A 25,590-nucleotide genomic window follows, 5' to 3' on the forward strand; every position below is an offset into this window, starting at 1 on the left:
AATATCTGCTCCCAATGTGTATTTGCAGCAGAGGTGGTTTCCTGTGCTATGAGGAGTTTTCAAGATTTTGAAAATTTTTCCTTTCCTGAATTGGGACAAAGTCAAAATCTCAAAATCGTTTGCACACCAATAAACCATAATTTTTTTTGGATCAGATCAAAATGTCTTGTATCAATAATTTTGAAACATGAAGTTTTGATTTTGATCCTTTTTTAACAATTAAAATTTCTAAATGAGTCATTATGATTTGAAAAAAGAAACTTTCAAAAATTCAAAATGGGACATTCTGAGAATTCTGAAACATTTTGCAATTTTTTGAATGATCAAAACTGACCCATTCCTGGGAACAATTTTGGCTTTGATAAATCAACATTTTTGGACGAAAAAAAAGGTTCAATGGAAAATTCCCAGCCAGGTTCTAATCTGCAGGATTTCAAAACGAATAAACTCTTATTATTTTGTACTGTTAGCTTGGTAGAGCCAACACAGCTAACTTAAACTGGGTCACTCAAAATAATTAACTAAGCCTTAATTGCAGCACCAATCACTTTCACTTGTGTAATTCCATTTAAGACAAACGTCAGCACCTCAAAAGTTAGGTTAACCCAGTGACTTCACTCAGTGTGAAAAATCTACACTCATGAGTGATGTAGTTAAGTTGACGTAACCCTCCAGTGTAGTCAGAGCTAGCTTGACAGAAAAATTCTTCCGCCAGCCTTGTGACCACCTCTCAAGGAAGTGGACTAACTATGCTGACAGGAGAACCCTGAAATGCAAAATTGAAGTGCTACAGTGGTGCAGCTGCCGCGGTGCCACTGTACTGTTTCGAGTGTAGACAAGGCCAAAGGGCTTATACAGGTGTAACCAAAGGCACAATTTAGCACGCAGAGTCGCTATTGCTAGTGATGATGTGTGAAAACGAGGGGGGGGAACCAGTTTGATTTTCAGACCTCAGGCTGAGTTTGCAAGGCTGGTATTCAGAAAAGTCACCTTTTTGCCTATAACCTGAGCAAGTTTTATCTAGAGTCAGAGAGAGAGAGTAACATGGAATCTCATCATGCCATTTTCAGCCACTTTTCAGAGCAATACTGTTCCTAAAATGTTATAAAGCCACTGTAGTTGTTTGGTCTGTAACACTATTTTTATCATCATCCAAGTTTTGATCCACACCTCGAAGATTCTTTAAAAATCACTTTTAACCCTGGAATTTATTCTGATGACAAGGGATGTGTGTGTGTTGCATGCATTAGTTATAGTCAGGGCCCTATGAATTCAATGACTGTGCAGCTGCAAAATTTTGAAAATTATTTTCATACTGTTAGACACTACAAAAAGTCTCTACCTACCTCACACAGGGTACTTTTTTCTTCGTTTTAGAAATGGGGAAACAGACAGGGCAAGGCAGCTCTATTGATTTTAATGGAATTACACCAATTTACATAAACTGAGTATCTGACAGAGAGTTTGTGCTTCCAGACAAGAATTTTATGGCACAGTCAAGATATGTACCCAGGTCTCTGAAATCCAAGACCACTGCCATCTAACCATATGTCTACACTGCAATCAAAAGGTGTGGTTATACCACATGTAGGTATAACTGAGCTGGTTTTGACTGTGCTAGCTCACTAAAAATAGCAGTGAAACCATGGCAGTATGGGTGGTGGCACAGGCTAGCAGACTGTCCCAGGAGGTCTTCCACTTGGGAATCTGCCCCATGGTGTTGCGGCTTCACTGTATTTTTAGCAAGCTAGTTTGATCAAAGCTTGCTTGGGTGTGTCTACATGTGCTGCAATCAAATCATTGTTTGCAGTACTGACATAGCCTTAGTTGGGAGACTCTTTTCTCTACTATTTGTGACAGCTGCTGCATGATCTTCTATTCTGGTGGCAGTTTTGCCAGTTTAGTTGCAACCTGCTGCTATTTTCTACTTTCTGACATTTCTCCTCTCTACCCTCCCTCCAACAAAGCAGATTTCTAATTGTTTTCAGTGGACAGACTACACAACTAGATAGAGTTTTCCACCTGATCCCTTGGAAGGCTCTTCTCAGGAAGAACCACAAAAGATAGTATTTTCCCTCACTTCAAAAGTAAAAAAATAAAAAATAAAAAAATCACTCTACAAAGTGCTTCAGAGGCTTTTTATTAAACCCAAGTACAAATTAAATGATTGAAAATTAAATTTCTCAGTGTTTTGAGCACAATGAGCTGCATAGAACCATGAAGTACCTGGAAGACATTATAAAGATTGTGAACCACTCAAGAATTATTCTAATCATTGTGAAGCTCTCAGAGGATATTAAAAACAGCATCGAGTTATGGGCAGACATGGTAAACAAGTGTTCTATGGACATAATAAACAGCATTTTATTAATACTACAAGTATATCAGTGGTGTTATAAGGAGTGTTATCCGAGTATGACTTTCTGAGAAATCATTGTTTCACTTCCTTTATAACATTCACTGGACTCTCTGGGAAGTTCACATTAGTTAAGAGCCTAAAAATACCAGTTCAAAGCCTTCTTTGAGACTTCTCTGGCTTCTCCAGAACTTTCAATAGCCAGGAGCCCTTTTTTTCCACCTGCACTGCATTTTCTATACTGGATTGCTATAAAGTGGCAGACTGACCATGAATGGTATTGCAGATTTTGAAGTGACTTAATAATGTAGGCTGTGGAGTTATGAGGTAGTTCCTCCTTGAGTTTTATCCTGATGGGTATCTTCACTCTCTACCTACCCATTATTTAAGACTCTATCCTCATAAATTTAGCCCTAAGGATCATCTCACAAGTAGGGCCGTCAAGAGATTAAAAAAATTAATCACGATTAATTGTGTGATTAAAAAAATCGTGATTTATCGCACTGTTAAACAATAATAGAATACCATTTATTTAAATATTTTTGGATGTTTTCTACATTTTCAAATATATTGATTTCAATTAAAATACAGAATACAAAGTGTACAATTACTCACTTTATATTTATTTTTGATTACAAGTATTTGGACTATAAAAAACAAAATAAATAGTATTTTTCAATTTACCTAATACAAGTACTGTAGTACAATCTCTTTATCATGAAAGTTGAACTTACAAATGTAGAATTATGTACCAAAAAACTGCATTCAAAAATAAAACAATGTAAAAGTTTACAGCCTGCAAGTGCACTCAGTCCTATTTCTTGTTTAGCCAATCGCTAAGATAAACAAATTTGTTTACATTTGCAGGAGATAATGCTGCCCACTTTTTGTTTACAATGTCACCTGAAAGTGAGAACAGGCGTTTTCATGGCATTGTTGTAGCTGGCGTTGCAAGATATTTATATGCCAGATGCGCTAAAGATTCGTATGCTTCATGCTTCAACCACCATTCCAGGGGACGTATATCCATGCTGATGACGGGTTGTGCCTGATAATAATCCAAAGCAGTGCAGACCGATGCATGTTCATTTTCATTATCTGAGTCAGATGCCACCAGCAGAAGGTTGATTTTCTTTTTTGGTGGTTCGGGTTCTGTAGTTTCCGCATCAGAGTGTTGCTCTTTTAAGACTTCTGAAAGCATGCGCCACACCTCATCCCACTCAGATTTTGGAAGGCACTTCAGATTCTTAAACCTTGGATCGAGTGCTGTAGCTATCGTTAGAAATCTCACATTGGTACCTTCTTTGTATTTTGATAAATCTGCAGTGAAAGTGTTCTTAAAATGAACATGTGCTGGTTATCATCCAAGACTGCCACAACATGAAATATATGGAAGAATGCAGATAAAACAGAGCAGGGGACATACAATTCTCCCCAAGAAGTTCAGTCACAAATTTAATTAATGCATTTTTTTTTAATGAGCATTATCAGCATGGAAGCATATCCTCTTGAATGGTGGCCGAAGCATGAAGGAGAATAGGAATGTTTAGCATCTCTGGCATGTAAATACCTTGCAATGCTGGCTACAAAAGTGCCATGCAAATGCCTTTTCTCACTTTCAGTTGACATTATAAATAAGAAGAGGGCAGCATTATCTCCTCTAAATGTAAACAAACTTAGCTTTAGTTTGTCTTAGCGATTGGCTGAACAAGAAGTAGGTCTGAGTGGACTTGTAGGCTCTGAAGTTTTACTTTGCTTTATTTTTGAGTGCAGTTATGTAACAAAAAAAATCTACATTTGTAAGTTGCACTTACACAATAAAGAGATCACACTACAGTCTTTGTGTGAGGTGAATTGAAAAATACTGTGATTAATCGTGACTAATTTTTTAAAGTTAACTGCGTGAGTTAACTGCAATTAATTAACAGCCCTACTCACAATCATACCTTTCGCTACTGAGAAAGGCGCTTGCACCTCTTGGTATCTCTCCCAACTTCTAATACCTGAAAATTGTTTTTAAAACCAGAATTTGTAGTAGGATCACTGCTGGGCCCTACCTCCCTCCTTTCATGATGGTATTAGCATGGCCTATTCTTTGCTTTTATAGTTTTTAGTATAAGGGTATGTCTACACTGCAGCTGGGAGCTTGCTTCCCTGTGCAAGTAGACAGACACATGCTAGCTCTGCTTGCGCTAGCATGTTCAAAATAACAAGGTAGACGGAGGTAGCACCAGTGGCTCACACTAGACACCCGAGTGCACATCCAGGGGGCCTTGACAGGTTTCTATCAGCTCTCAGCTACAGAATAGATGTACACATAGAATGCAACTAGTACACTGGTCTTTGTATCATGTTTTTAGAATATATTTAGCATGCATCCCAGCAAACTATTGTAATTCAAGAAACTCCTCATAAAGATCATATTAATATTGAAGGGTCTGTGAAGTGATATTTCTGTCTGTTGGGATTTTCTATTGAGATCATCACTGTGGTATCTGAGAGCTTCTGATATACTTTTTTGCACTTACTAATGTATAACATTGTCGCTTTGAGTCATCTGTTTTAGTCTCTTTGTTACTATAAGAGGCTCAGCTTGATACATCGTTCATTCATTCATTCATTCATTCATTCATTCATTCATATTCTTCTCTCTCACCTCCTCCTTTCCCCATCACTTTGGTTATAGTGGGAAAGCTTTTTCAAAGAGCTATTTCCTTTATACATTTTCAAATAATGAATTTTGCCTAACTGGAACTCTTCTCAATATAAAAATTCTATTCTTCTCCAGTGCACAGTGGTAAAGAATACTGTGCAGGTTCATAAACATGAGAGATGTAGCAATGTGGTTTCACATTTATGCCATGCTGTTAAGAGTACAACCTAAAAAAATATTGTTTTAATCCCTGCAGGAATACACTGATTAATGTAGAACTACCATTATGGATTGATGTTTATTTTACACCATAATTAAATATTATTTTATATATGGGGCATGACAGTTATGTTTCTGTGATTTACAAATTCCATTTTATATGAAACAAGACAGCTGTATTTTTTCCAAGTTGTATTCTCTTTCAATTATCAGAGGGGTAGCCGTGTTAGTCTGTATCCACAAAAACAATGAGGAGTCCAGTGGAACCTTGAAGACTAACAGATTTATTTGGGTATAAGCTTTCATGGGTAAAAATCCACTTCAGATGCATGGAGTGAAAATTACAGATACAGGCATAAATACATACTGGCACATGAAGAGAAGGGAGTTACCTTACAAGTGGAGAACCATCAATTTGGGCTTGAATAGGGACTGGGAGTGACTGGCTCACTACAAAAGCAATTTTCCCTCTCTTGGTATTGACACTGCCCCATCAATTATTGGGAGTGGACCACATCCACCCTGACTGAATTGGCCTTCAACATTGGTTCTCCACTTGTAAGGTAACTCCCTTCTCTTCATGTGCCAATATATATATTTATGCCTGTATCTATAATTTTCATTCCATGCATCGGAAGAAGTGGGCTTTTACCCACGAAAGCTTATGCCCAAATAAATCTGTTAGTCTTTAAGGTGCCACCGGACTCTTCATTCTCTTTCAATGTTAGTGCTATTTTCTGTTCACCGTACCTTGGTTTTCTTTCACTCATGAGAAGGCTATACATCAGCACATTCTGTTTGACATTCGTTCATCAGTTTACACCTTTTCCTGGGAAATCTACTTCAATTTATAATGTTAAATTAGTGTGTAACTCACCACATATCAGCTGGTTTTCCTTCAGGTTATGAAATGCCAATCCTCGTAAAGTACTCGGGTAAGCACACACTGTTTCTTCTGCTATTCGAACTGAAGCATTTCTAGCCCACTGCAAAACCCATTTTAGATTACAGTCACAAATGAGCGAATCAGTGTTGAAGTGTCTAGGAAGATAAAAAAATAACACTGAAGGACCAAAATGCACTTTTGCAAAATAAATTAATGTATACAGCACAAAATTAGACTGATGCATCTAAACATAAAGACAGGCATCACATGACAAATAATATACATTCTCCTCACTCATATGGATTCCAAAATACTATGCCCAATTCTGCTCTTGGGTACAATGCAACATCCTTTGACTTCAATGAGAATTTGGCCCACCATAGTCCATATGCATGTAATTACAGTGACACTATTTGGCCACTACACACGTTAATTTTGCATCAGTGTTTGCACTCAAAGCTAAAACCTGTATGATCCTACTGAGCAAAATGATCCTAAGCTATTACTTTGTATATTAAAAATTCCCCTTAGAGTATGTCTACCTTGCAATGAAAGACTCATGGCATGGCTAGGCTATGGCTTGCCTGGGGCAGCTGATTCAGGCTCACTGGACTAGGGCTTCGAGGCTAAAAATTTCAGTGTAGATGTTTGGACTCAGACTGGATCCTAAGCTCTGAAGCCCTGTTGGGGAAAAGGGGGAAATGGGGACAGGTCTCAGCGCTCAGGCTCCAGCCCGAGCCTGAATGAGTACACTGCAATGTTTAACCCTGCAGCCCAAGTCTTGTGCTATAGGGTTTTTATTGCAGTGTAGATATAGCCTCTGTCTCTAACACCATACAAACAATATTTACCCATTTAAAAAACCCTCTAATATTTGTATTTAATACATTCAGTCATGAATTATTGGAAATTTTCAAATGAAAATTATTTGGTATTAATTTGTTTTTCCTCTTTTTTTCCATTTCCATAAAAAACAAAGGAAAATTATTGCAAAAGGCAGTACATTTTAAGTAATTAGAAACTGACAAAAGCAAGCATTCAAATTAATACTGCAGTTCTGCCACGCTGGTTCTGAGGAGTTCTCAAATTAGGGTAAATGGGGAAAAAGAAACACTATATAGTCTATGCAAAAAGAAAAGGAGTTGTGGCACCTTAGAGACTAACAAATTAATTAGAGCATAAGCTTTCGTGAGCTACAGCTCACTTCATCGGATGCATTTGGTGGAAAAAACAGAGGAGAGATTTATATACACACACAGAGAACATGAAACAATGGGTTTATCATACACACTGTAAGGAGAGTGATCACTTAAGATAAGCCATCAACAGCAGCGGGGGGGGGAAAGGAGGAAAAACTTTCATGGTGACAAGCAAGGTAGGCTAATGCCCCTACTCTACTTGCGCTACATTGATGACATCTTCATCATCTGGACCCATGGAAAAGAAGCTCTTGAGGAATTCCACCATGATTTCAACAATTTCCATCCCACCATCAACCTCAGCCTGGACCAGTCCACACAAGAGATCCACTTTCTGGACACTACGGTGCTAATAAGCGATGGTCACATAACCACCACCCTATATCGGAAACCTACTGACCACTATTCCTACCTACATGCCTCTAGCTTTCATCCAGATCATACCACTCGATCCATTGTCTACAGCCAAGCTCTATGACATAACCGCATTTGCTCCAACCCTTCAGACAGAGACAAACACCTACAAGATCTCTATCATGCATTCCTACAACTACAATATCCACCTGTTGAAGTGAAGAAACAGATTGACAGAGCCAGAAGAGTACCCAGAAGTCACCTACTACAGGACAGGCCCAACAAAGAAAATAACAGAACGCCACTAGCCATCACCTTCAGCCCCCAACTAAAACCTCTCCAACGCATCATCAAGGATCTACAACCTATCCTGAAGGACGACCCATCACTCTCACAGATCTTGGGAGACAGGCCAGTCCTTGCTTACAGACAGCCCCCCAGTCTGAAGCAAATACTCACCAGCAACCACACACCACACAACAGAACCACTAACCCAGGAACCTATCCTTGCAACAAAGCCCGTTGCCAACTCTGTCCACATATCTATTCAGGGGATACCATCATAGGGCCTAATCACATCAGCCACACTATCAGAGGCTCGTTCACCTGCGCATCTACCAATGTGATATATGCCATCATGTGCCAGCAATGCCCCTCTGCCATGTACATTGGCCAAACTGGACAGTCTCTACGTAAAAGAATGAATGGACACAAATCAGACGTCAAGAATTATAACATTCAAAAACCAGTTGGAGAACACTTCAATCTCTCTGGCCACTCGATTACAGACCTAAGAGTGGCTATCCTTCAACAAAAAAGCTTCAAAAACAGACTCCAACAAGAGACTGCTGAATTGGAATTAATTTGCAAACTGGATACAATTAACTTAGGCTTGAATAGAGACTGGGAATGGATGAGTCATTACACAAAGTAAAACTATTTCCCCATGGTATTTCTCCCCCCCCCACACCACCCCCCACTGTTCCTCTGATATTCTTGTTAACTGCTGGAATTAGCCTACCTCGCTTGTCACCATGAAAGGTTTTCCTCCTTCCCCCCCCCCGCTGCTGTTGATGGCTTATCTTAAGTGATCACTCTCCTTACAGTGTGTATGATAAACCCATTGTTTCATGTTCTCTGTGTGTGTATATAAATCTCTCCTCTGTTTTTTCCACCAAATGCATCCGATGAAGTGAGCTGTAGCTCACGAAAGCTTATGCTCTAATAAATTTGTTAGTCTCTAAGGTGCCACAAGTACTCCTTTTCTTTTTGCGAATACAGACTAACACGGCTGCTACTCTGAAACCTGTATATAGTCTATGGTATCAACAGAAGGACTTAATATGTAGTTTCAACCTTGATTATTAAACCTCTGTGCTTTTGACATGTAAAAACTAGATACCACCAAGATATCTTAGCTACAATATTGTACACATATATGACAACAATAGATTTGTATGATATCCAAAATCGAATTCTACGTAATGAAGCCATACTTACAAGGCTTTCAGAGTTAATAGCTCAGAAAAAAGTCCAGTCATGAGACTTGAAAAAATATTCCCTGATAAATTCCTAGAAAAGAAACAATATACAGTTACTATAACAAATAAAAGATGCAAACCAGTTGTTAATTTATATGGCAGAATTTTTGCTGCTGTTAAAAAAATAAAAAAGGTTTGAACTTTGCTGCTTTCTTCCATGGGAAGAATAAATAAGATATACTTTCTTAAAGTTACATATTCTTTTTTGATGGAAGACAATATATAAACATGTATAAAGCAAATCACACACCCATTTTCATCTTCCTTTCACAGCAGTCACATTTCTATGATGCAATATCTTCTAATACAGATATTCATAGCTGTTATAGATCCAATAATATTTTCAGTGTTTAAATTTGAAGTTATGATATAGTGATGTAAACAGTTAGACCTATGTTAGAGCTATGTTGTGCTCTTTTAAATCTATGTAACATGATACTTCAAGGTAATCCAGACCAAATAAATTGATTAATTTAATATTGAGAAGAGTTTAGAGAACATACTGAATATGTTTTATGTGTAAAATGAGACTAACTATAAAGCAAGTTAGTTTCATATTCTAAGGTTGCATTTCATTATACCTTCATGAAAATAATATTTTTATATTAAACTTCTAGGAAATGTAAACTTTTTCTATAAACTACAAAAAGATCCAGCATCATGGGGTCAGTCAAGAAATGTCTGTTGTAAGAGGATTCGTCCATGAATTTGCTTTGAAAATTTACTAGTGTCTTTAAGGAACTAGTCTGAACATCTCAGTTCTAAATAGCTCTAATTGTCTTTGGTAATTGATTCCTGAATAGTTTTTAACTCCATGACTCCAAATATATTAATTTCCTTTTGCATAATCTAACGGTATTGTTGTTCTCAATACATGTTAACATCAATGGCAAATGCCTAAATGTTAAATCATATTCTCCATTGCTATACCAGATAAATAAAAATTGGTGTAGCATCTAAGATTAAAGTTTCCTTTCAGATAAAGCACATATTTCTGGATTGCTGAAAAATGCTCTTTTCTATCTATGCGAATAAGTAAATGCCTGAAGCCTTCTGAATTTACATGACTACATTTAAGATGGCTGCAAAATTTCATGTCTCAGAGGATTGTTCAGCAGGAAATGTGTTGTCACCAAGAAGAAAATAAGTTGTATCGAAAAATAAAGATGCAAGCCTTTTTGACAGAAAAATTGATTTTTTACTGATTTATTTTTCTGTTCTGTCTACAAAGTAAAGAACTCAAACTAAACTGAAGGTAAGAATTAAGTTTAAAAGTACTGTTTACCAAATGAAGCCTTTGGCAAGCTGTAAATAATCTGATTTTAAAAAAAATCTTTGCAGGGACTTCATTATGTACAGGAACATGTGCCCTGATGAGTTCCTGCCAGAGAGATGAGGAAGTATCACAGCTCAAAAAAGTTTATGGAATTCTTTTAAGAAAATCATTTATTCTTGAAAGATAATATTACGTTTAGGGTGTTTATTCCAGAAAACTGTACTGTGCATGAAGCCCAATGACAAATATACAACGTGGATGATAATGTATGAAGCCATGAAGATAACTGAATAAATGTTGTAAAAATGGGAGATGTTAAAACCCATTTCCATCCTACTAGAAATGTTGGTGCAAATTTGTGAAGTGCTGTGTACCTTGCACACAGATCTCTCATAGTGTAGCAAGAACTGCACCCTAGTTAAGGCTCTATTACAGAGCTCAGTTTAAACAAGAACTTTACATCTTTATTTAGTAATAATCTCATCAAAATGGCAAAAAGCAAAACACAGAATATAAACTTTGAGTACAATGAATTTTATCATGCTTTGACAAAAAACAAATTTATACAGAAAAAATAAATTGATATTTTATTTGCACTCTAAAGCAAACCCTTAACAGTGACCTCAGCAATGTTAAAGCAAAAGAACTTCCCAAGTACATGGAACATGTGAGTCAGGTGTGCTGTTCTTTTGAGACACTTGATCTGAAAGGAGATGAGGTCACTGTTAAGGTTTTGTGTCACCCTCCAAGTTTGATGAAGCTGTAGTATGTACTGCTTTTAGGGATCTGCTGGAGATGGAAGTAAAAGCCTGACTGGCTGTTGGAGTACATTACTGACTGTAGGAAACATGAAAATATAAAGGAATGCACTAGACTTTCCCCATAAATTCTTATGTCTATGCTTTTAGCATACCATAGCGTAGATGGAACATGCTCTGGGTAATTTTAACTCTAATTAAATATAGTTTTTGTTTTGCTGATATCAATGGGAGTTGAGGGGAGTCAATGGGAGCTTCAATTATGCAGATGCCTAACTCTAAAGTCAGTGAGACCATTCATGTGCTTACTGTTAGGCACATGCTTAAACACCTTGCTGAGGGTTTCTCAGGGTGAACTGGACTGATCAGGATTTGGCCTACACTATGGTAACCTAAATATTTCTGAATATCCTGCTATCAATGGTTTTCTGTTTTTCTTATTTGCTGTAACAATGAAGGATGGGAATATTTTCTTCAGTGTTTTAATCTATGTTAAAGCTGCACAACTCTAACACCTCAAAAGATGTAACACACACACACACACAAACACGAAGAGGATAATGCTAATTTGTAGTCTTTTTTTCTTTTCTTCTTCTAGTTGTTTTTTTCTCTTTCAAATGAGGGAGCGATTCCAGCATTTGACTGACAGGATGGTTTTTTGTGGGTATGACAGAAGTGAAGTTTGCGGAGGGATTTAAGTGAAAATAGGGAGGACAAAAGGGGCATTTGAATAGGGAGTGTGTTCCAGGCATAAGAACAGCACTGAAGAAAGTATAAAGATGAAAGTGATGAATAGATAAAGGGAGAGGCAAGGAGAGATTAATTAAATGTGGGAAGAGAATGAGGGGATAGGGGATAAAAATGAGAGGGGAGGTGTAGGCTGGGGCAGGTTCCAGTGGATAGTTTCTTGATACCACTACAGTAGTGCCAATTGGATTCCCTACATGTTACTTGTTTTGTACATTATCTCTACAGTGTACATAGTGATTAGCTACTTCAATGACATTAACAATGTCACAAGAGAATTTATTATATGATATTATCATAAAGATAACTACTGATGATGATTCAGAAATATAAATCAGATGTACTTTAATCAAATAATTGCAAGTAAGCAGCAAGGTGTGCTTCACACTTTTAAAAAGAAGATTCAGAAGTAACTGTTTGTCAAAGCATGTTTCAGGCTGGAACATTTTATAGTCTGAGGTGCTAATTTATCCAGGCTCATCAAAATAGACTCTGATATATCATTAAAGTGATACCCATAATCTTCTGCTCCTCCTGATACTTAGTTCCGAGTAGAACAGGTGTTTAAATTATTAAGAGCCCCATTACACACCAGAAATCCATTTGCATACCTGGTTCCTGGAACATAGCATTGAAACATGACCGTTGAGAAGGCCAAAAGCAGATATGAAAGACATGTTACATTCAATTATGTCACTTATAATCATGTTTAGAATATAAGAAGCTCACCAAATATAAGCATGGCCAAAGGATAAAATACAAGCCAGGAAAGCCAAGCCAATAGATTAGCGAGTCATAACAAAGCATTTTTTGAACTACCTGGATTGCAGTCAACTACACCTGTCATATAACATAAATATATGCGCTAGGATCATTTTGGTACTCTTCCATTTTGGCAAATTCATCAGCTCCAAGTAAGTGTAAAACTTGGATCAATCTCAGGGAAAATAATCACAAATCATTGACAGGCAGTGACAAATTCCTTGAATAGTGTAAAAACTTTGGATTTCAATACTAACCAAAAGTTCAATTCCTATTTATTGCAAGGTATGAAACTTTTTTGGCACAAGCTTTGGGCAAAATCCTTCATCTCTATGGGTGCCATCAAAGAGGTTATGTTTTTAAGTAGATTCAGTAGTTGTACTTGAAACCCAAATTAGCTTAAACGTGGCAGTTATCAATGAATTTATTAACCAAAGCAAATACTCACCAGCAAGCACACACCACACAACAGAACCACTAACCCAGGAACCTATCCTTGCAACAAAGCCCGTTGCCAACTCTGTCCACATATCTATTCAGGGACACCATCATAGGACCTAATCACATCAGCCACACTATCAGAGGCCCGTTCACCTGCGCATCTATCAATGTGATATATGCCATCATGTGCCAGCAATGCCCCACTGCCATGTACATTGGTCAAACTGGACAATCTCTACGTAAAAGAATAAATGGACACAAATCAGACGTCAAGAATTATAACATTCAAAAACCTGTTGGAGAACACGTCAATCTCTCCGGTCACTCGATTACAGACCTGAGGCTGGCTATCCTTCAACAAAAAAAACTTCAAAAACAGATTCCAACGAGAGACTGCTGAATTGGAATTAATTTGCAAACTGGATACAATTAACTTAGGCTTGAATAGAGACTGGGAATGGATGAATCATTAAACAAAGAAAAACTATTTTCCCATGTTATTTCTCCCCCCCACCCCACCCCCCACTCGTCCTCAGATGTTCTTGTTAACTGCTGGAAATAGCCTACCTTGCTTGTCACCATGAAAGGTTTTCCTCCTTTCCCCCCCTCTGCTTCTGGTGATGGCTCATCTTAAGTGATCACTTTCCTTACAGTGTGTATGATAAAAACCATTGTTTCATGTTCTCTGTGTGTGTATATAAATCTCCCCTCTGTATTTTCCACCAAATGCATCCGATGAAGTGAGCTGTACCTCACGAAAGCTTATGCTCAAATAAATTTGTTAGTCTCTAAGGTGCCACAAGTACTCCTTTTCTTTTTGCGAATACAGACTAACATGGCTGCTACTCTGAAACTTAACCAAAGCAAGTCTGTGGTTTGGCCAGGTCTAAAATAATTGTCTACCCTTTCTACGAGAATATACTGTACCATGGCCCTTGGCTTTCAGAGCCAGCAGACAAAATCCTGCCCAGGTCAATGGACATAAATATTCTTCTTACTCCTGTTTTGAAGACAATCAGCTCCAAACTGCCCTCTATCAGTCCTTTAATTAAACTAGTTTAAGACCTTTGCATTAGAGTTGGCACCTCTTGACAGTTTTTTCAGGGCAGCCCAAGTTGACCTTCCTAATTCAAGCGAAGGATTTAAATCCTTCCCCATGTTGCTGGGTATGGATATATACCTTACAGTACATGATGAAAAACCAATATGAAATGAAAGTTAAGCCAGTGGTGTCCCAAAACGTTCTGCAAATTAAATCCAAGGGTAACACATAACTCTTAAAAGACCTTGAATTATGTTAATCTAAATGAAACATATTCCAATTGCCTTTGTTTCACCTGATATTTATGCTTTTAAACACTGTAAGAAACCTAATCTCTATAGTTAGCAGAAGATGACTAGAGATTTACCTCTCTTGCTCTTTCCAGTACACTTATGGCTCTCTCTACTGGTTCTAATAATGGCCTACAAATGATTCCTTGTACTTTGTCATGCTAAGGTAGCAAGAGAGCTTAGAAGAGTTTCTACAGCAAGCAGGTTTCAGAGTAGCAGCCGTGTTACTCTGTATCCATAAAAAAGAACAGGAGGACTTGTGGCACCTTAGAGACTTACAAATTTATTAGAGCATAAGCTTTTGTGAGCAACAGCTCACTTCAGTAGTTGCAGCATTCAAAGAGTATGTATGTGATTTCCATTTTGCTGTTTCAGTTACCTGGACCAGGCTTGATTGCTTTATCAGTGCCCGTTACTAGTTTAAGAACTTGTCACCTTCATATCACTTGCTCATTTTTACTGCTTCAGTGCTTTCAAAATTGTGTATGTCAGTACTATTGTTATGCTAAATAAATGTTTCTACACAGCTCTTCTACAATTTAGCTGTCTCATGCTCCTCAGTTGACTAGTAAACACATTTCTAATTATATCAATGGCAAATGCATTACTACCAGACAATTTTCTGTATTTCAAACAGGTGCTAAAGAAGGGAGAGCCTGGAAAGTATTTGTTCATGAACCACCAAGAAAACCCCAGGGTGCTGCTATACAGATTCAAAAGATAGAACTAGCATGGAATTAGGAGGCAGTGCACTTTTACCACTTTCTGGACAAGAGGAAAACTGAGGTCCTGACCATTTGTGATAATTAAAAAATACCCTGACTCTTTTCACAAGAATAGGGTATTAATCCCAGTGTTCCTGGCTAAATTCAAACTTCATTCTACTCATGTAAATAGCCTTGGCAGTTTCAAATAGATCCGATATTCCTCACTTATACAATACTGCTTCATAATGCTAGAAATGGCCACAGTTTATCTCAGAGGGTGGCTTCCTTTTGTTGGTGAGTGAGGAGAATTCTATATATCCTATAAACATGTGTTAACTCGAATCAGGCCCAAGGATCATATTCTCAAGCCCACTGAAATCAAAGAGTGCTAACTGGTGGATCTATTTATAGAATTTAAGAACTTTGGTTATGTTTGTTTGACAAGTACTATATAAGTGTAATATATAGTTTTATGTTCAGAATATACTACATATTCACATAAGAACTAAGATTTAAGAATAAACTGCTGTCTTGATCAGCCAATAGGAAATAAATAAACTTCCAAAGGTTCCTTCTGCTCATGGATAAACTGTTATCATCTGTTAGATGCAATGACACACTCCCTTCAATTTCAGAATGCTTTAGTTCTACTACTAAATCAATAGCTTTTACAAGAAGAGATTTATTAAATGCACTACTTGTTCTGCATTTTGACATCCTTGTTGCACTAACATATCATTACATACAAACGCCAAGAAATTCAGGACTGAATGATCCACATGTACAATGAAGCAATTATACAAGTTAAATTAATGGCAAATAGGATGCTGACTACTTCCTTAAAATTGAGCTGCCTAAATTAATATTTCCAGAAGCAACCCAATTTGAAGTACCCTGGTTTCCTAAATCTCCCCTAATTTAATAGTCTATGGACTACTTTTTCTCAACTACCATTTTGAGTCTTCACTGTAATATGTTTATTGCACATTTAAGATGATAAAATATTATGCCATCTGTACGGAATATAAACAGGTGATTTTTTTTACCATTATGAATACCAATATTTGGGATTATCATTAGCATGTTTGATCTGAGCTGAGTTTTCAAACTATGCAAAATGAAAGACATCATATTTTATCTTCTGCCTCTTCTTGGTATGAAAGTTAAACTTTCAGTTGCGTTCTTTGTAGAGTATAGGCTTGATAGGTAACTTGGCTTATATCATAATTACATATAGAAAGTACGTTAGAAGAATGGTAAGGCTGCAAAATCAAGCCCTCAAAAGCAGAATAGGACTTGAACGGGGGTTGGGGGAGGGGAGCAAGTGGGGAGAAGGGAAAGAAAGGAGGGAAAAAATAGATCTACTCCTGTCATAAATATAAAGGGAAGGGTAACGACCTTCTGTTATACAGTACTATAAAATCCCTCCTGGCCAGAGGCACAAAATCCTTTTACCTGTAAAGGGTTAAGAAACTCAGGTAACCTGGCTGGCACCTGACCAAAAGGATCAATAAGGGGACAAGATAGTTTCAAATCCTCGGCGGGGGGAAGGGGAGGGGAGGGTTTTGGTCTGTCTGTTGTGTGTGCTTGCTGGACACAGATCAAGGAAGCAAGCAATCCAACTCCATTCGAATTAGTAAGTACTAGCAAGGGAATGCATTAGCTTATTTTTGTTTTGGCTTATGATTTTCTCTGTGCTGAGAGGAAGGTGTATTCCTGGTTTTCTTTTTGTAACTTTAAAGTTTGGCCCAGAGGGAAATCCTCTGTGTTTTTGAATCTGATTGCCCTGTAAGATTATCTTCCATTCTAATTTTACAGAGGTGCTTCTTTTACTTTTTTTCTTTATAACAAAATTCTGTTTCTTTTAGAATCTGATTGGGGGGTTTTTTTTTAGTGTCCTAAAAAAACCCAAGGTTGGTCTGTGCTCATCTTGTTTATTCTCAAGCCTCCCCAGGAAAGGGAGTGTGGGGGTTTGGGGGAATATTAGCGGGGAGTAGGAACTCCAAGTGATCCTTTCCCTGAGTTTTAATAAAATCACTTGGTGGTGGCATTGTTACCCAATCCAAGGTACAAGAGAGAATTTGTGCCTTGGGGAGTTTTTAACCTAAGCTTGTAGAAATAAGCTTAGGGGGTCTTTCACGTCTGTACCCTAGAGTTCAGAGTGTGGGGGGGGGGGACCCTGACAACTCCCATTTTTCAATACCAAATTTTCACCAAAAAGGGGATCCTTTTGAAAATGATTTTCAACTTTTTTGAAATTTTTAATGAAAAAAATCTTACTTTTGAATCAGTTCTATTCAAATGTAGGAAGTGCCAAAATTAAGGTTGTCCACGTAAACCTTAGTCTTGCCCCAAATATCCCCAAATCTGTGACAGAACCAGGAAAAAATCCATTTATTCCACATCCCAATCCAGTGTTGTCAGACTTAAACACAGAAAATGCCCTTTTGCAGTCTTTCCCATACTCTGCACACCCCACTGTCTTGCTTACATAACATACCAAACAAATCGGATAATGGCTGGTTTACTTTTATGTTCTTCTGCTTCATTCTTGTCTTAGCAGGCTTGAGTGACAGGATCCCATTCTCTGTTTTTCATTAAGTGTCCAGGGGAAATCCATTGAAAAAGTTTGACTTTCTCTAGTTTAAAATGTACAGACATGCCTTATTTTAAAATCCTTTGCAGATAGTTCAGTCAACATGAGTGACAGACAATTTCTTGTTCTCCTAGTTGTAATGTGTTAAAGGCTTTTAAAAATGATTATTACAAAATGGTATTATACTCACAATTTTTGAAGATTGCTAAGGCCCTCAAATATTTCTGGGGTCAGACATCCAATTCTATTATTGGAAAGATCCCTGAAACAAACAAAAAAATCAAAAACATTAGTTTTGTACTACTGGCGTACACACCTACATAGCCACAAACAGCTTTGTTAGTTTTGATTTTAGGAGTTAGAAAGCTACAAATGAAAGAATAAATACAATTTTTTGTACTGTAACATATTTGAATTTAACATAGTTACGAATCTCACTTAACAGTTAAACTTTCCTGTAACACACTGGATTGAATTTTACATTAATTGCTTTGTAAATGAGTGTCATGTCTCTAGAGGCCTCAAAGTAAAATCAGTCTTCATCTCATAGCAATAATTTTTAGCAACATTTATTTAATAATTAGAAAATGGCATGTATTTTAGGAATTGCTGCATACAATAGTTTCTGCAGCCTGGACTGAACCCTAAGTATCATCTATTTTCCCCTTATTAAGTTACTCCATGCTCAAGGCCTCCTATCATTGCCAACCAGGGTGGATTTGATTTAAATCAAATTGATTTAAATCGTGATTTAAATGACTATACAGGAAAACTCGATTTAATCATGGATTTCTACATAAAAGTGCATTCTTATTGGTTGTTATAACCTTAATACATATTCTTCACAACTCAGAGATAGATAGATGTAGATAGATTCATTTTTAGAAGGTACACACTATACATTTTTAAAGTGATTTATTCTGAAAACTTTTCAGATTAGCTTTACAGCTATATCAGAAAATGAATGATTGTTTGGTTATTTCATTTACCAAAGATAATTGAAGCAGATATTTATGAAGTCATTGGGAGGTAAACTACCTCCAATTCAACAGGTTAATCATCAGACAGACATTTAAATTGTTTTATTTAACTAAAACAAACATGTTATATAGTCTGGAATTTTTTCTTCAACAGCAAACATAGAATTTTTTTACATAACATTCATATGAATTTTTGAATTTAGTTAAACATTCAAGTTTTTTAAAATCAGGTTTATTTTTGTTACAATTGTTTTTAACTAAAATAGTTAAATGAAATATTAAAAAAATCGACTATGTAAGCCAAGTCAACATGAGAAACTTAAAATATTGGCTTCTGCAGCTAACTCAATCGTCTTCACCCTCACTTTCCTGTTTGTTCATAATCTGGAAAAGAAAAAACAAGCTTTTCTGCTTTTTCAGGTCCCAAACGATTTCTAAATTTGGAATGAATTAGTCCAAAGGAAGAAGATATTTTTTTCTACACCAGCAGAAGTTACTGCTGTTAAAAGTGAGATTATCACTTCAACAGTCTCTGAATCCAAGTGTTTAAGTGACTTCCACCAGTTCACTGGTGTGACTTTCTTTAAAACATCATCAGCAAACATATATTTCTTCAATGGTTCACTCTTAGCTCTGAAGTTTATTATAGTTGGCATTATGGAGGGATGATTGCTGGATGTCCATTTCATAGCCAACTCCTCTTCTTCAGCAATTAGGGTTTGACCCTGGTACCAAGTATTTAGAATATTTGCAAGAAAATGAGATGGAGATATTGCTGTCCCATTCATTTTTTAATGCTTGTAATTTAACTCTGTCATTGCATATTTCTCTTGTTAAGATCTCACTCAGTTCCTTCCAAATTTCGACAGCATCAGCAATAAAACAGCTATTTCCCTGCATTTTGTTCAAGGCTACAGAAATAGGCTTCAGGGTACTCAGTATGTGTTCAACATTTCTCTTAAGCCCAGTGTTAAGAACTTTGGTTGTGACAGTGCCATCTACTTTTTAATAATTTTGGTCACAAAGTGTCATCAGATTAGGCCAGTTCTTGATATAGTGCTCAAAACAGTCCACTACTGAGTTACATCACAAATCTTGTGGGAGAGTAAGTAAGCTTGGTTCCTCCCACTTTTTTCAGAGCAGCTGCTGCAAAGTAATTGTTACGGAAGTATTTTGCAATTTCAACAACATTAGCAACTGTATGTTATTAGCTTGAGACTCTCTTCACTTTCCTCTAAATAATTTCTTCTCATTTTGGATACATTTCCAGCATTGCTGTGACCAAGCTGTGTACTAGACATTTGAATTTTTGTTCACAGTTTGTTATAGCTTTTACTGCTACTTCTTGTAAGTATTCTGCTGAGTGTGCGCATTTCCTGATGTATCAATTGTTTCTGTAAGAAAGACATTCTCTTCTTCTGTTGTGACACAAGCACATACAACAGGATCATTGTGGACATTGCTCCATCAAGACTCAGGTTAACAGTTTTGCCTTTACCTCTAGACCTTTTGCACACGGCTCAATTTCTCTTTCATACACTTTATCCAGCAATTTGCCTGAGACATCTGCTCTGTTGGATAAGACTGTATCCTGGTCTTAATGACTGAACCATGTTAATGAAATGTGGGTTCTCAATCATACAGAAAGGAGAGTTTGTTCCATAAACAAACTGAGCAATTTTTTCATCTATTACCTCTTTTTGTAATCTGCTAGTTCCTATCACAAACTTATCTATGGGGGTTGTTTCTGGATGATGGATTTTTTTTCTTTTTGCTACAGGTAATATAGTGTGGCTATTTGACATACATGATGTGACTGAAACACTATCATTGGCAGATAACTCTGAAACTATAGAAAATGATGGTGATCTTGAAGGTGGACAGTCTTCAGAATCCCGTATGTTGAGGATGGATTCTCCTAAACAAAATAAGTCAATGCAGTTATTTAATTATTATTAATGTACTGCTCATTTAGTATTACTCATTGATTTCACTGACACTCAGTACTACTTTAAAGGTGAAATTGTAAAAGGAAGATCTACCTATTTCAGCTATTTATTTTTTATCACAACTGCATCTAAAAGGATAGTACCATAGAGTAACAACCATATTTTTTGCTCAAACATGAGAATTCAAGAATAGTCCGGAAGGAAGACAGGCAGTCCTAAGAAAGAAGTATGAAATGAAAAAGTTTACCAACCTGAAGATCCTGCATGTTCAGACATGTTCCTTTCATCATCTTCAACATCCTTCTCCTGAGAAGGAACACTTCTCAGGATGTTTCATTCAGGCAACCAGGCCTTGCATTTCTTTGTCGCACTGTTTGCATTTTGCATGGATGCCTGTCTTACCCACAGGTAGAGGAACTTCATTAAAATATTCCTATACTGGGTATCTTTTACGGCCTGCTGGCATTATAGGTTTTCCCTTCTAGTGAGAGAATGGATAGTAGGTCTTAAATTAATGAAGACTACATTCAGAAAGACCTCAAGACTTCTGGAATATGCTGCCCAAACAGTTTCATTGTTTCTACTGCCTGTCCCTCCCTTCTCACATTTATCTCCAGACTTCTTCTCCTTGTCCAGATCTATTCCACCCCCAATAATCTTCTCTTCATTGAACTTTTTGAAATTTTGCATTTTTATAGAGAGGTAAGGGATTGACTCTGTGTGCACAAATTTGCAGGGGGCAATAGGGTTGAGGTCTGTTATTTTTCACCTCTATATATTATTTATTGATTTTAAAACGTTTTTGCTGTTAACAAGCATGTTATCTCTGGAGACACAAATCCAGAGTTTGAGAACTGCAAAACTAAGCATCTCTGATGGTATCTTCTAGACCAAGCACTGAGTGCCATTGGGTAGATAGAAAGATTAACCTAAATAATCTATACAGAAGCCCCTGGTACCCCATAAGATTGGGTCCCTAATCCATGAACTATTGGAACTCATTCACAAAACTTTTCTTAAACATTACATGAATATATTGTCTCATACTATAGAATTAGAATTTTTAATCCCTATTCCATGATGAGATATCTTTGAGCTATAATGTATCTTAATTAAAATGATCTTTGGATAGGTTTTTTCCTCAAAAAGCATTTTATAAAAAAAACTTATTTAAATTAAAAAAAATCTGATTTTTTTGAAATCATTGATTTTTATCCACCTTGTTTCCAAAGTTCTTCCAGCTGAGGAAGTCTGTATGAGAGTTTTGAAGCCTTCAATGCCACTCTTTAATTAACCAGAAATATAACTCTTGAGAAATGCAAACAGTGTACCGCTGCCTCTGCAGCATGCCTAGGGTCTGCAGACCAAAAGTTTAGAGAGACTGGCCCAACCATAAATTTTGGATCTAGATTTCAAAATCCCAAAATTCAGAGAGGTTTGTATCCAGGAGTTTATCTTGAGATCTTGGGTCTCAAGAGGGAAAGAGATTAGGACTGGAAAATTGAACACTTATCTCCCATGTGATATTAACAAATAAGCCATGAATGTCTTATTGGAGGTCCATATTAAAAGTTATACAAGCAAAAAATCAAAGTATTAGCCTAGGGTAAATTTTCATTATTATGCCCATTTAAACTCTAATTTCAAAGCTAACTTATATATAGCTGACTGATAGCCATAATAGAAAGCTTAAAGCACTAAATTAATTGTTGTCAAAAAACCAATTTGTGTTGTAACTTATAAAACCCAAGTGGAGGCTGTTATGGAAGCTGAGTGAGTGGCACCAGTGGGGTATTTCTTCTGCGTTTTGTGTCACTGATTTTCTTCATCTCCTTTTTCTTATATTCCAGTGTGCTTTTGACACAACACACAAAACATAGTTGCAACACGGACAGGATATGAGCAGCTAGGACAGAAAGTTCACAGAAGGCCCGGGTGAAAGAAAGGGGAAAAAAATCAACTTCTCTGGTTCAAGCAAAAGAACATAATTCAGCAAAGGTTCTGGTTATATTACTTGCAGTTTAACAGACTAAACTCTACAAATAATATTAATCTGACCAAAGTAATGAACAGGGCAGCTGTAATGTCTCTTGAGCACCAAGTAGGGGGTGCCTAGCCCTCCTGCAAGAGTATACCAGCCACTTCATAAAATACTAACCCTCACTAGGTTTTCAACTTATCCTGAATGCCTCCTGCTCAAGGAGGCACTTGTAGCAAGGACTCCAAAAATCCCCATCAAGGTATAACCAGCTCCCTCCCAAAAAACCTCCCCACAAACACACTGATTGTCATAGCAATGTCTGTTATTAAACGTACAGATGGGATGGGCTGTAACAGGTTTGTGGAACCTTCTCAAGAGTACCAAAAGATTGGTACAACCCATCACACCAGAGTAATAACATGAGGCATAAAGTCACTATTATGTGACTACAGTCTCCAGAAGAGTGTATGGAAGATTACACTCTATGTAATTCATTACTGCGACAGCGTACACTTTCAAGAGGCAGCTACCAGGGCTCTCCCACCATTTACAAGATGACAGCTGCTGCGTAATTCCAGATTTTCCACCCTATGTGTATTGTCAACTATAATCTAATTTCCTGACTTTCAAATGTTAGGTTTGTAATTTTAACTTAAATTTCTTCAGCTCTGTTTTTTGTGAAAACTGCAATGATCTAATCATCTTTCAAATGAACAGATAACCTTTTACAATGTTAAATCTACTCTGTTTGGGAACTAGATTGGTATTGCTTCAGGTATTGTGCCGCCTTTCTCTGCCGCCCTATTTTCTCCTATTATCCTCAGCATCTGTCAACACACAGGTCCAAAATAAGAAAGCAAGAGTAATAATTTGCCATCTTGTAACTAAATCCTCAGAATCTTGGAGAGCCACCCAAAAAAAAATTACTGAAAGAACAGAGCATCTTTTAAATCTCACTGTGTTTCATGTTATACTTAAAAAAATGAAAGTTTTGGATAATCAAATGTTACAGTATCTTCTTACTAGACATGAAAATATTCTTGTGCAGCTAAACATTTTAAAGTAATTTTTAAATATAGCATACATTTTTCTTATATACTTCTCAATTATATAAGCTGGACTAGTCCAGAAAAAGCGTAGTTTGTGTAACAATATTAAAAATGTTAATTTATATTTTTTCGTACTGAAAGGATCATTACCCCATAATGAACACAAGCAAAAAAAAAATATCAGTAATTTTCCTAATATGTCAGTGTCACTGGATTATCCTGGAAATCTGTAGTTTAATTTAAAAAAAGAAGGAAAAAATAACAGCCAAATCCTAAAATTGTTACTTGGGCAAAACTTTATCTGAAATCATTAGGAATTTTACCTGAGCAAAGACTGAGCAGGGATTTCAGAATATGGATCACTGTATGTGGCAAAACTGGGTAACAAAAGTAGATTTCAGCCAAAAGAAAAAAAAAAATCACAAAACTAAAAATGATCTTGCCATCCTATTCATGTAGTTCGCAAGAAGAGACATGCAGTAACAGGCTATTTCTAACAAAGCTATTCCACATGTATCCTCTTCTCAGCCTCTAAAATAACAAATGCTATTTTCACAACATGTTGCATAAGCTGGCAGCAACTGAAATCTGATCACTGTAAACCATTTTTCCTCATGAAACATTAGCAAAGAGAAATGACAGCTTGCACCAGCTTGCTAATCAGCTGATCCTTATTATTTTAGGCCCAATTTACTGCGTGTTACAAAAATCTGGTGTTCATTTTTAGTTGTAAAATATTTACATCAGAAATGTTGGCTCATGAAATTGATCTTACAGAAAACAAATATTCCTCTGTTAAAGAAACAAGTCCCACATTTTTGTGCTTCCTCACATTTTATTTTTTATGTATCCATTATTTTGTATTACCCCAAATGGTAACGCAGTTTGCCATTGCAAATAATGAATTCTCACAATACAATTGGTTCTCAGAAAGGATTATACACAGGAGAAATTGTTAATTTTTATAGGACCTTGACAGCTTGCAATTTACCCAGCTCACTCACTGTAATTATGTCGCCTTCAGCGGCCTATGCTACACTAGCTTCAGCTGCCTACTGTATTACTCATGGGACATATGTGAAACAATACTAAATGAATGCAAGTACAGTCAAAGTAATTACAGCATTCAGACTTCAGTAACGGTTTTCATTTAGAGCTAGCTCTGGTTGATATTGTGTAGTGATCTTCCACTACTCAAGAACATTTTCCTAGTGGATAAAAGTGGAACCTATCAGTACCAAACACAGAATACTTCTTTTTAAAGTCAGGCATGGTAAATCTCAGTATTTCTGTAGGTGACGAGAGCTTCTGCTGAGGAGTCTTTTTGCTAGCTGTCCCATCTCATAATACCTTTTCCTTTCTTTGACTTCTCTTTTGCGGCCAACCTTTGACTTCCTCAAAATGTTTCTTTTCTCTGACTCAGAAAGATTAAATCATGGCGTTTACAGGTTACCCATTCTTCCCACAAGAGGTCAGGGTTGCGTTATTAGATCATATGGCTGCATCAGTAATTAACATTCATTCGCATCATTGCACTACAATATAATTATCTGTGTATGCAATACAGAAAAAAATCAAATATAGAGATCATAACTAAACAGCAAATGTGTATGATTATATAACATCATTTATTTTTCACAAAATTGCCCTCCACAAGCTCTAAATGAAGAATTTACGCAGTATAGGGATTTACTTATAAACATAACTGCATTCACCATTCTTTTATGTTTATTATTAACACTGCTATTTACAAGCCATGTAAAATTAGCAGATATCAAAGTCCTTACTAAAGCCAAAGAATGTT

At 36.7% G+C, this 25,590-nt stretch overlaps 1 protein-coding gene across 1 annotated transcript in view; it reads right to left on the minus strand.

The window, feature by feature from the left end:
* Positions 1 to 25,590, minus strand: part of ADGRA1 (adhesion G protein-coupled receptor A1) — a 474,014-nt gene that overhangs the window by 251,309 nt on the left and 197,115 nt on the right. The window contains exons 4-6 of the mRNA XM_038411116.2: positions 18,018 to 18,089; positions 9,168 to 9,239; positions 6,106 to 6,269 (exon numbers count right to left, since the gene is read on the minus strand). Of these exons, the coding sequence (XP_038267044.1) occupies positions 6,106 to 6,269; positions 9,168 to 9,239; positions 18,018 to 18,089 (308 nt within the window). The remainder of the gene's footprint in view (positions 1 to 6,105; positions 6,270 to 9,167; positions 9,240 to 18,017; positions 18,090 to 25,590) is intronic.

The sequence above is a fragment of the Dermochelys coriacea genome, chromosome 7, assembly GCF_009764565.3.
Source record: "Dermochelys coriacea isolate rDerCor1 chromosome 7, rDerCor1.pri.v4, whole genome shotgun sequence".
NCBI lineage: Eukaryota > Metazoa > Chordata > Testudines > Dermochelyidae > Dermochelys > Dermochelys coriacea.